Here is a 12,735-nt window from a genome sequence, read left to right as displayed (position 1 = left end):
CAAAATTATTAAACTAAAACTTAATTGAGGTTAATAAATTAAATTAATTATAGAAAAATTATTCATATATAGCATAACAACTATTGATGTGGTATTTTTGGTTAAATTTTTTTGCATGTAAATGTAAATATTGTCATATTACTTTTTTTTGAATTTTTTTTAAAGAAAATTGCAAACATGTTTTGTTAAACAAAATCGTAACCTATTTTCTTGGTTTTGTTATCTTTGTAAATTTTCGTTGTTTTTGTTGTTGTTGGTTTTTGTGTTTTTGTTCTTTTTTTGTTTTGTTTTAGCTTTAAAACTACTTACAATACTTTGTTACTTTTCTTGCGGTTTTCAACCCGCAAATGTGGCCTCTACTTTTACCACAGCCGCTGCTGGTACTGGCTGTGGTATGTGACTTATCTTAAAAGCATTTTGTGCCTGTTGCTGGTGATGGTAGTTGGGAGGATTATAGTCCTCAGTAGGAGTAGGAGAAGTCATGCCACCACTGTCACTGGTGCTGTCGAACTGCATATCCGCCTCATCCTTTAGGCACGCCGACTCCAAGTGTTTGTTGAGGTACGATTTCAATGCGAATGATTTGTGGCAGCGTTTGCATTCGAAATTCTTGTCGATTGAGTGCGTTTGCATGTGGGCCCTTAGGTTGGAACGATCCGCGAACGCCTTGCCACAGTGGGCACAGCCGTAGGGCTTTTCGCCAGTGTGTGAACGCAGATGGCCCTGCAACAACCAAGGACGGGAGAAAAGTTTACCGCACACACCACAGCTGTGGGAAAGTTTGTGCGTTAAGACATGCATGGCCAGAGCTGGCATGGATACATAAGCCTTGCCACAGGTATGACACTTCTTGGCCGATTGAGAGTCCAACGATCTGTGTGTTTGCTTGTGGCGTGACAAATTGCTGGAGGTGGCATATTGTTTGCCGCACTCACTGCAAGTGTATTTGGCCTTTTGTTGTTCCTGCTGTAAGGCTACTACCGGGTCGGTAATGTTTTTGCGTTTGGAACGACCATCGCTCACAAAGAAAGCTTCATAGGTGTAGGCCACGGTTTTGCTTGTCGCACCAGTTGTTGATGTAGGAAACTGATTTGTGGTATTGTTGTTTTCATTCTGTACCGAACTGGCCGGTGAACTAGGCTGGCGTTCACTGTCTGAATTGCTTTGCATGCTGTGCATGGAAGAATTGGAACGGGGACGTTGTTCGTTGGCCACAATGGCGGCAGCAGCCAAATCAGCTATTGAAGGTTGCGCTGTTGCCTGTTGTTGTTGCTGCTGCTGCAGTTGTATGGCCTGGGTAATGTGATGCAATGGATGCAAAGGCTGGTGATGGCTCAGGTGTTGATGATGGACATGGTGTTGATGATGATGTTGCTGTTGCAACTGATGAGGTTGTGTTGGCGGATGGAAGGCTGTTGAGGCGCTTAAATCAAGAATAGCATGGGCAGCATGCAAATCTTCCTCGGCTGGCACTCGCAAACGTAAACGTTCCGCCGATGGTCTATCGTCCAATGAATACGGCCGATAGATGTCTTTCTTTTTGGGCGGTAACGACAGTGCAGCACCAGTGCTGCTATAGCATTTGCGTGATTCCGTACTGCTCGAATCCACATCATCTTGAGTTTCCGTTTTAATGCGAATTATGGGCGGACTAAGACGTTCACAAGATAAACTGCTGCTGCGACTGGAGGGTGACGATGAAGGCGACGATGCATTCGAGGGCGGAGGTGTTTGATAGTTGAAAGGATGTTGATGCGATTGCTGCTGCTGTTGCATGCTGGAGGTGCTGGTGATGACGGTAACTTCATTTTCCAAACGAGGCAGGTACGCAGTGTAGTGTAAAGCGTTAGGTACCTCATGATTGTAACCTTTAAAGAAACCAAAAAGAAAGAAAACGAAGCTATTTAATTATGTTACACTACCAAAGCGAAAGCTACAAGTGAGTGTTTAGCAGGGGAGAAGGGAGGTAATATGATATCTTGTAGTTAATCTTCTTGCCATGCTAGACTCTTCTTATTGCTATCATTTCCTATTCCTGTTTCATAAACACAAGGACATCCGTTAAATATATCAGAGTGTGTGTGTGGTGGCCTTATAAAGTAAAAGCTTTTTATCTTCTACATGGCCATAAACATATAGCCTACATGCACATATCGTACTACATACATGTGTGTAAACATGGTAAATGAAACTATTTAAGCTAAAAGCCTAATGCCAGACATGTGTAACCAAGCATATTAGTTTTAGTTGCAGACAAGGACTGCGATAAAAGCGGATACGGATACAGCGATACGAATTTCTTTTAACCAACATAACAGCAAATGGCAAAAATGTGGTAGACAGGCGGGGGGTGTAGTAAAATGTTGGATGTATCTGAAATACCAACAAGTAGGAAACGTGTTGAATTAGCAACATAAAACTTTTTCTTTTTTCGGTATATAAGCCACGTTATAGACGCCTTAGATGGTGGTGTGCAAGCCAACTTTGTTTGATATGTTGCATGGAGGCGTACGAACAACGTAAAGGTTCTAGTGGAGGCGTAGACCGAAAAGATACACATACCAACTATATCAACTGTATACATAAATGCCGAGGTGCTTCCTGCAAAAAGGGCTATGTAGGCTTGCAAAAAATAAACCATAGAGAAGCTATGGAAAACTGTGAAAATGTAAAACATTAAAAATGTCGCATTGCAGTACTCCGTACGCGCCATACCCTCCCAAAAGGCCAAAAAGACTCGACAAGACCAACACTGGGTTGGCTGTAAAAATAAAACTCCTCAAAAATGTTTCAAGAGTAACCAGGGTGTCTGTGTCCTTGTTTGTCGGTGTGCATGTGTTGTGTGTGTGTGCGAGTGTGCAGTTACGGCAGGGTGTGTACTTTAGGTCCCTCGGTACTTGGCTTTGGTTTTTAATACGGAATACAAAATATTTCTATTCCCCCAGCCAACTAAGTTTTTGGCCGAAGTTTTTAGCCAAACTCAACGATGGATGCAAAAACCCATTGCAATGAAGGAAACTTTAAACTAGAGAATGGCAAATTCAATGCGTACATAATGTGTTCATAAAGAAGACGAAAGCAAACTTAAATAAATGAGAAACCTTTAAAATGAGGTAAACAAAAACATAACCAGTGAGTTTTTAAGGCCAACCTCTAACAGCAACAATGGCTGTCTGTCTGGCTGCAATACCAAGCAATAGATAAACAGATAAGAGTGAAAACAAAAAAAGCGCAACTACATGTCCTAAATCTTTATACAACTCATTCAATAATAATGTCTCTTTGATTCATGTAAAATGTGGCAAGGAAAAAAGTGTCAGCCTATAGACTCAAATCGTCTAGCTTTTGGCTAGGTAAATCCTCCATCATATTCAGTATGACGTTAGACGTGTGTGTGTGTGGATTTTTAATTAAACCCAGACGCTTGGTTGGCTCAGTTGCATCACAATACCAAGCCGCCAAACCAACAAAAAAGGTTGTGTTATGAAGATGTATGTTGGTGACATGTGTCACATTCTGGGTCATATCCTCACAGTTTTAACTCAGCAAAAATCCAACAACTTTTGTGTTTTTTGGAAAATTAAATAGTTTTAGGAAATAGAATAAAAAAATAATAACGTCAAATTGAAAAATGCACAAGTTGAGAGGGCTTAAACGAGAGTGAGAGATAAATATGAGAAAAGGAAATGTTTCTGAATTCCTTTGGATATGCTTCTTAGTAGAAAAATTAAATTTAATTGTATTTCCCATTTATTTATATCTGTGAGAGATTTATGTTTTCCTTGTAAAGTTTCATAACAATGGATACTTTAAATAAAACTTTTACTGACAATCAAGTGAAGGACTATATCAACATTTTTCTCGGTAAACTGTGTCTCACTTTTGCTCTCCACTGTTATGCCTATAAGTATGCTACACATATCTCACGTGATTGTTGGCATTGCCTTTTGTTGATGTGAAGCTGGTTGTTTGCTTGTATAGCAACAGTTACCCAACAACATAGGGGGAGGATAAAAAGGACTACATATACTTATCATAAGCGGCAGCAACGACAACAACAAGGATATAAACTAAAAAAAATACAAACTCAACACTAAGGCCGTTTTGCCTAACAGCAGCACGCTGGGCTGTTTGGTGGATTTCAAACAAACTGGCTGACTGGATGGCTGCCTGACTCTAAGCAACGTGATGAAAGAGTTGATGGTTGAGTTTTAGAGACTGTCTCGCAGTCAAGCATTCAAGCTTTAAGCAGACATAAAACAACAACAACAAACAGAGGCAACACTTGAAATTGCAAAACCAAAGCGAATAAGGCCTAGGAATTTGGCAAATAAAATACAGACATTCGAGCATACATAGAAATACGTTTGTAAGTGGAAGTTTGCTGTTTTGTATGGATGGTATGGAAGGGTGAATGAAGCTGGCAACGATGATGATGTTGATGATAAATATTTCGTCTGAGAAGCAACATGCTGACAACGCAACAACCTTTTGCCATGGGTTATTTTTCTATTTATTTTTTTGTTTTTTTCTGTTGTTGTAATTGTTGTTGCCTTAATACAATTTTCTTGTTCCTTGTAGTGTTTGTGTCAGTTCATCGTTACAAGTTTTTCTTCCTATTTTTTATTTTTCTATTAACAGTTGATTTGTTTTTGCGACGGTATTATTACGCTCAAATAACCAAATCCTTTCAATCCCTCCCACCACCGCCGCTATGTTTGCGAAACTACACAACACAAAAAAGGCAGTTAAGTTCCACACCCTTGATACAAAAAGCCGGAAAACAGCCCAAGGATAGCAATGGATATTGCCAAAGATCAGAACATATTTTCCAATAGAAATTTGTCAAAACATTTAAGAAGAACAGAACATTATAAATTTGAAACGAGTTAAATGCCTTTAAGGTTTAAGCCATAGAGAAATATTGAAAGAGAAAACAAACACGTTCTTTGCTGCTGTTATCGACAATGAAATAATACAAAAAAACATGGCAAATAATGTTGGGCAATGCAAAACAATTTCGTTTTCTGTTTTTTTAGTAACAAAATGGTGGGCCAGAATTTGGCTCCCCTTTTACTTGCCTGGCAAGCGGAAACGGATATGCGTGTTTGTTTTTTCGTAAGACAACAATAAAACGAAAAGAAACAAGCAACCAACAAAACTTAAAACACGACATTTTTCAGATGGAAATCAAGTGTATTAAATGATGAGGCTGGGGGGTCTTTAGAAAATTTGTGGGTGGTTGCTAATACAAAGGCCTTATAACGGCACGTACATGAAAGAAAGTGCCAGTAAAACAAGAGGACAGAAAAAATTAAATTTAAATAAAATAACGATTATGATGGGGAACTATAAAAATCGTCAACATTAAAGTTTGAATAGAATTTATTGATGAGAAGAAATATATTCAAAAAGACCACTAAGTTCAACTGAGAAAAACTTAAGGCCTGTTTCTCTAAAACGGTTCAATCAAACTTCTGGTTGTGGAAAAATATATTTTACAAGAAGAGACATTTGGTGATACTACAAATTTGGATTTGGATCGTCTTAGAGAAAAATACTATTATTTTTCTAAAAATTTCTAAATTTCTAATTTTCAGTTAACAGGATAATATTTTTTTAATTTGTTCAAATGAAATGTTGAAATTTTCATTTGAACAAATTAAAAAAATATTATCCTGTTAACTAAAAATTAAAAACAAAAATTCTAAAACAAAATCGTTTGGCCTAGAAAAATCATTAGAAGTTTTTCTATTACAAATTCAAATCATGTAAACCGGATATCTGTGAAAAATCAATGATTTGTTTTAAAATTAAAAAAAATCTCTTAACATTCCAGGTGTTAATTTTCCAAAAACAAAACAAAATGCTTAATCTTCCAACTTATTTTTCAAGTTGTTGTTTCAGCTCATTTATAACCTAACAAAGCTCAATGTCTAACATTAATTTATCAGGGTATTTATGTTGGCTTTGCTACACATTTTCCCTAATTTAAACTTAATGACTTTTCTTTTGGCTGCTACCAACAACTTCTGAGCAACGAAAAACATTTTCATTTATTTACAAAGAATTTAGGTCTGAAGAAAGATGCCCAACAATTCAATATGGGTGGGTAAGGAGGGTATTGTTTAAGTGTGGTTTTTGTTTTTCGTTGTTTTTTTACTTCAACTTGTCCTTTCCGTTTCCTTAATGACTTTAAGTTTAATATGTTTCCATTTGTTTTGGTATTTTCTGTTATTCTTGGTTTGTGTATTTGTATTATGTCAGCCAGTAAAGTCATTTGTTGGTAGCCAAGTTAGTAAACTTTAACAATGCCTTACTGCCTGAATTGGATTTTGGTCTGAGGTTTACTTTGCTCTTTCCTTGTTTAGTTTTTTTTTTTTTTTGATTAACCTTTGGGTCATTTCATTGTAATTAACTTTGGTTTTAAGTGAGAATCATCATAATATTATTATTTATTTTATATGTACGTAAATATGTGTGCATGAGTTTTGTTAATATATAACAACAAAATTACCTACATTATTAACATTATCTTGTCGGGTTCTAATGTTGTTCTATTGTTTGCTATTCTAGGCCTATGCTTGGTAATGACACATGGGTGTTATTATTAATATGAAATTATTGGCTCAAGTCATATGTGTGGGGCTTGAACAGGTGGCATTGTGGAGGTTTATAAATTTATAATTAAGGGATAAGTCTTTAATAATATATTATTATACTTATGTTTATTTATGCCAACCAAGTCTTTAATAAAGGCTTTTAATCCTTGATATGTAAAAGATGTCTGTATACGAATCTATTCATATGAACAACATCCGAAGAGTGTATTACAATATTTTAAATAATTTTTAGTAGAATGTACAATTGCCATAAATTAACTATCAATAAGCACACATCTAAGTACACTGATGAGGATCTGTAACGTGATACGAAAGTGTAGTCTTCTCCGATATATGTATGAATTATTCCCACAATGTTGTTTTGCACTAAAACCTAAAAGCTTTTTTACAAGACAAATTAAAGGAAAATTATAGGGATTTACGGTAAAAAATTTATTTGGCATAAAAATATTATTTTGAGCTGAATCTAAGCACACGTCATTCTCAGCGAATGCACAACGCGAAAAAATTGGCATTAGGAATAAATTATCTCAAACCAACAAATAATTTCTTCAGAATTTCTAATATTAAACATATAGTACTCTTCTACATTGCCCCAAAGTCCTATATCCCACAACTATATACCCTTTTATCAAAGTTAAAATTTTCAAAATTCCCCATTTGAATCCTCCAAGTATCACCACTTCTCCAAAAATTTCTATAATTCCTAGACCCTAATTCAAACTTACCATTATACAAATTTGTGGTACCACGTGTAGCTGCTTCTGGTGAATGAGGCGGTGGACTGGGTGCCGTGGCACCAGCCGTTGGCGATGAGGGACCCCAACATGTAGCCGTTGCAGTTGATGTTTCGCTATTGCTTTGATTTGTTGACGACGATGCCGATGATGCAGACGATGAGGATAATTTCAAGTCGCTTGATTTTATTATGACCGTTGCCGTGGCTGCATTAGCCAAAACATTATCACCCACAACATCGATTTCTTCATCTTCATCGATGGTGGAACGTCTTGATTTCGGTTCCACTTTCTTTTCCACCAATTGTATGCTAACTTCTGGCAAACTAGCAATGGTATCGCAGGTGCTGGTCGATGAATTACTGTTAGTGGAATTTTTATCCTCAGCACGATCTGGCCAAGGATAAGCTTTCCACTTTTTGGCCATTAGACAGCGTGGCATTTTGTTAGGTTAAGAGTTATAGATTTAATGAAATGAAATGTTTGCGTTGTTGTTGTTGGTGATTCCACAGTTTGGATCTAGGGAAGTTACAGAGATTTGCGTTTCCGGTATTTTTGTTTTCGCACGAGCAAAAGTTTTTTATTTTCAGTAAACTTAAAATTTCAAAACTTTGATTTGGAAAGGAAATTCTTTTTGGTTTCGAACATAAGAATTAGTTAATTTTGTTATTGCTTTTTTGTGGTTTTGTTGTGGCAAAAAAGTTAAGGGCTCGTCGAAATTCTATTGTGTTGTTCTGGGGGAGTTTTAGGATTTCATATTTTGGCTTTTATTTTCTTGTTAGGATCTGGAGGAGGTCGGTCCTCTCTTACACCATATTCCTCTGGTTTGGTTTTTTTTTGGTTGGTTTTTCGTTTGTTTAGTTAGTTTTCTCACTTGTCTTGAGGTTTTGCATTTTTATCGATTTTTGTTGGATTTCTTTTTGCACTTCCGTTTCGTTCACACAAAATTCAGTTGAACTCGCGTAATGTTCTTATTCGTCTTAAGGTTCGATTGATGTTTTTATTTAAGCCGGAAGTTATTGATTTCTGTTATGTTGTTGTTACTTTGATTCGACAGTCTGTTTCACTTGTTATTTTTCGTTGTTTCCCGATACTCGTGTTTTTTTTAACAATTTTTATTTTAAAACATTAAAGATGTTATTTTTTTATTTTTGTTAAGTTAAAAAAATTCAAGTTTAGAAATGGAAAGTAAAGTTGACTGATTGATTGATGTGTGTATGAGTTTTAGGGAAATAAAAAACTTAAGGATCCGTTTAAAGAGTTTTAATTGATAAGAAATAGAGAGTATAGAAATGCGAACCGAACGTAAGCAACCCTTGGAGGTTAATGAAAACACCAACGTTAAGTGTCAGCCCTTATATAGAGCCATCCAAAGACAATCACAACATTTGGTGCTCTTTCGCCAGCAACATGGTGGAAGCGAAACGTGTTTCGTCCATAGGAACACCGCTCAACTTTGCTCATATTGGCTGAGAAGTGGTAAATCAACCCTTATGCTAAGGTTAAAAGGCGAAGAGCGAATTCACACTCATGGGGCGAATTGGCATTGCTGAGTGCGACAGATGGACAATACTCTCTGTTGATATGAATAACTCGTGCTACACTCTAAGGGAGGCAGACTGTTGCTGCTGCTTGCCAATGAGCCCGACAGCCAGCTTGAATGTCAGACGGTTGTTTTGACGGTCGTACACTCGCTCGTTCGTCCCTTCGTTGATTCGTGTTGTACGTATCTGTTGGATACGTACGTGTTCAACACAAAAGGACATGTGCGGTGAGTGGAAAGTAAATTAAGTGAGCGAGCGAGTCAGCAAGAGAGTATGAAAGCAAAACAAAACATAAAGGAATTGAATCGGCCATAAGGATAACTCGTATTTACATTGTTGTTTTATGCGATGATTGCGGTAATAAAAATTCAAATCAAAGCAGCAACAATCAGGAAGTAGAGTGTTTCATTTCAATGGTATTCCATTTTTTGGCCCAGTATTTCACTCTCTCGCAATTAATTGGGTAGGGGGTTGTTTCTTACAACGGGTGAGGGGAAATGCAATTTTTCATTGCCATTTAGAAATTGTTGCATTTCTAGTGAAAGAGGGGTTGATTGCATTTACAATTTCATTCAACAAAATTGAATGAGTGTTTCGTTGCCACGGTGTACCGTAACCGTATGGTGTGCAAAATTTCCCCTTTCCGGCTTATGCATGTTCACATAAACAACTAACAAGACTGTGGCATTTCATTTCGCAGTTTATAGCCAACAAGAATCTAACAAGTCCTGTTCCAAAATACCACAACATTCCCTTGGCCATAATTTCCCCTCATTTTTATATGGGATGTAACAAGTTTCTCTGCTAGAAATTATCGAACTTTGTTATTATTTCCCCTCTTTTATAGCACAACATCGTGTCGCTGTTGTTGTTGTTTCCTTTCGCCCTACGAAACATTGTGACATGTGAAACACTTAAAGTAATGTCCTTTTAAAACCCTTTAGGGAATAATGTAACACTTGAGATTCCTTAACAATTGTCAGTATATGCGAAGCAATTAAATTTTGGCTAGAGGGAACTTCTTCTCTTCATAAAACAACTCAACTCTGAACTGAACTCTTGCCAAAGTACAAAGACGAAACACTCTTAGAGAAGACAGTCTTAGCTTACCGCCCTCTTAACTCCCTACTGTGTACTTTTTCTATGTTTTTGTCGACCTCTGTCTCCTCCCTAGAGTAACTTTTAAATTAAAACTTTTTTTCCATATTTGCGCCCAAGAAAGTTTGTCCCTCCTCCCCCGCTGGTCTGTTTCAAACTAAGGAAAAAACTTTAAGAAAACTGTTGCATGCTTTTCGTTACTCATAATTTTTCCGTTTTTATTTTTTTCCTTTTTTTTGGTTTTTTACGTCTCGTGTTCTTCTTATGTTTCGCGTTGTTCAAAAACATGCAACATTTAAATTAAATGAATTTGTTTTATGTTCTTTTATGTTTGCACTTTAGTTTACGAGGTACGGCAGGCTTAGGTCATTAGACATTTAAAGAAAAATGTTAGAGGAAGTAATAAAGGTAATATAATTAAATTCAACGTCATTATTTCGTTTTGGTTTTAACGTCCAAAAAAGGGGTAGTAGTAGAATTATCCATTAAAGCTTTCATATTTCGCTTGTAATATTTTATATCCTTCAGGTATGGACAAATACATGGCAGAATTGCGACACCAAAACTGGAGTGTTTTCTTAATTGGAAAAATATTTTCAATATTTAAAAGTTGTTCGAATTTTTAATATAGGATATTAAATAAAGAATTCAAATAGAATTTTCATACATAATAAAAGAATCTGTTGGTGATTAATTTTAATAAGTAAAAATGATGTGCTTAAATATTTACTGAGAAAAGTCAAAGCCCTTCGATAAAGTCCGTAAGTACCAAAGTCGTTGAAAGTTCCAAGAGGAAGAGGAATCTCCTGATACAACTTATACAAATACCCAATTTCAGTAAAAATGTATATGTTTGTATATAATTATCATGGAAATTAGGAACAGTCCACCCAACCCGAAATCACACCAGATCAAAATAAGAAATTATCCTTAAAAGACAGTATAACATAATCCAGCGATAATCGAAATATCTTTGCAAAACATTTACACTACAAGGAAAATGTCCGCAAACGGAATAATCAATTTTCCGAATTGTTACTTTTCGGATTGTCATCACTTTTTTCCATTCATATCAGTTATAAGAAATGAAAATGTGGTCCTAAATCGATGCTCGCTGGTAAAGCGGAGACATTTAAAAAGGTGACCAACCGAACATTAAAAAATCTACAAAAACAAGTAAAAAAGTATCAGTCGGCTTTGCCGACAGAGATATACCCTCAGCCTGTACATATTGAAACAATTTTTTTCCAAAAATACGTATGTATTTGGGGGTTTTATAAATTTTGGGAATTTGAACCGACCAAAATCTTCATTAGGATTAGGGATCAAAAGTTTTGCGGAGGAGATACTAAAAGGAATGGATCTACATTGACCATTATGGAAGTGGATCTTCAGCCACTACATGTGGTGTCATATGGGGGATTTACACACTTCGAGATGTTTACTCAAGAAGTATGGACATGCCCCTGAAAAAACGTTTACCATCGTAATTGAGGCAGCGAATGCAAGTTGCTTCAACAAAAATCAAAGTGATTCGATAGCAGGTCTTAAAGTGAACTTATCCGAAATTTTGTGTGGGAGGTACCGGATGGATTGGACAAATATAGTCCATATTTGAACCTGATGTATATCTAGTAGATATATTAGGATATGTAAAGTATTTACCAATTCGGCCTCTCCCTTTAAGAGTTCCCGTATGAACAAATTTTACGAACATTTTTGAACTTTTGTGGGGTAGGTACATGAGGGAGTGGACCGATATGGCTTATCTTCAAGCTTAGACTATGTTTGGACAAAATATTACTAAGGCCAAATTTTGGACCGAATCGCCAGATCCGTTCTAGTGTTATCTTGCGTTCCAACCACCTCACACGGTGTCATAGGGGTTTTTTACAACTTTCGGGCTATTTTCCCAGGAAGTATGGACTTGCCCCTAATGAAACATGAACCGTCGTATGGAGGGCAGTGAATACAAGTTGCTAAAACAAAAATCACAGTGATTCGAGAGATGGCCCTAAACTGCACTTTTCCGAAATTTTGTGTGGGAGGTACTCGAAGGAGTGGGCCGATTGAGACCATAATGGAACCTCATCTTCCTTTTGTAGAACGTTTACGATATGCAAAATATAGACCAAATCGGTTACTCCCTTCAAGAGTTATCGTGCGGACAATTTTTCCGAACATTTTTGAACTTTTGTGGAGGAGGTACCTGAAGGAGTGAACCGATATGGCCCATCTTCGAACTTAAATCAAATCTGGACAAAATATTTCGATACCCAAAATTTGAACCGAATCGATTGATCCGTTCGAGAGTTATCGTGCGCACCAGCCAGCCAGACAGACCGACAGACAGACAGACAGACGGACGGACATTGCTAGATCGACTCAAAATTGTCTGAAACGGATATCGTACAAACATACTTGGGGTCTAAAACCATTATTTCGATGAGGCACATTTTTGGTCGTATCAAAGTGTAAATACCCTCTTTAGCCTAAAGGCTGAGGGTATACTGAATAAGGACTTGAAACAGCTACGGTTCTCGAAAATGGACTTTAAACATAAAATTTTACAATAGAAACATTTGAAATTAATTAACGTTTTAGCTGTTCCAATTAATAAAAGACATATAGAAACAACAATAAAAGACATATAGAAACAATTATAAATTATTTAATAAGTAAAAATTATGTGTTTAAATATTTACTAAGAAAAGTAAAAGTCCTTGAATAAAG

At 36.5% G+C, this 12,735-nt stretch overlaps 1 protein-coding gene across 1 annotated transcript; it reads right to left on the bottom strand.

Annotated features, from left to right (window-relative positions):
* Positions 1-232: 232 nt before the first annotated feature.
* Positions 233-8,710, bottom strand: scrt (scratch). The gene is made up of 2 exons (XM_073980499.1): positions 7,352-8,710; positions 233-1,868 (listed from the first exon to the last, which is right to left on the bottom strand). Exons 1-2 carry the CDS (start codon positions 7,800-7,802, stop codon positions 337-339), a joined length of 1,983 nt encoding a protein of 660 aa, XP_073836600.1. The 5' UTR covers positions 7,803-8,710; the 3' UTR covers positions 233-336.
* Between the last annotated feature and the right edge of the window lie 4,025 nt (positions 8,711-12,735).

This window comes from Musca autumnalis, unplaced genomic scaffold, assembly GCF_047663935.1.
Source record: "Musca autumnalis isolate F117 unplaced genomic scaffold, ASM4766393v1 scaffold_4, whole genome shotgun sequence".
Lineage (NCBI taxonomy): Eukaryota > Metazoa > Arthropoda > Insecta > Diptera > Muscidae > Musca > Musca autumnalis.
The sequence above is the reverse complement of the archived record's forward strand: the minus strand, read 5'-3'. Positions and strand labels throughout refer to the sequence as shown.

What these genes read in the sequence shown, in the direction of transcription:
- scrt (XM_073980499.1), bottom strand. Translation starts at nt 7,802, where the DNA reads ATGCCACGCTGTCTAATGGCCAAAAAGTGGAAAGCTTATCCTTGGCCA. An exon ending in TACCACAAATTTGTATAATG is followed by an intron (nt 1,869 to 7,351) that starts GTAAGTTTGAAT and finishes GTTTCTTTAAAG; the next exon opens with GTTACAATCATGAGGTACCT.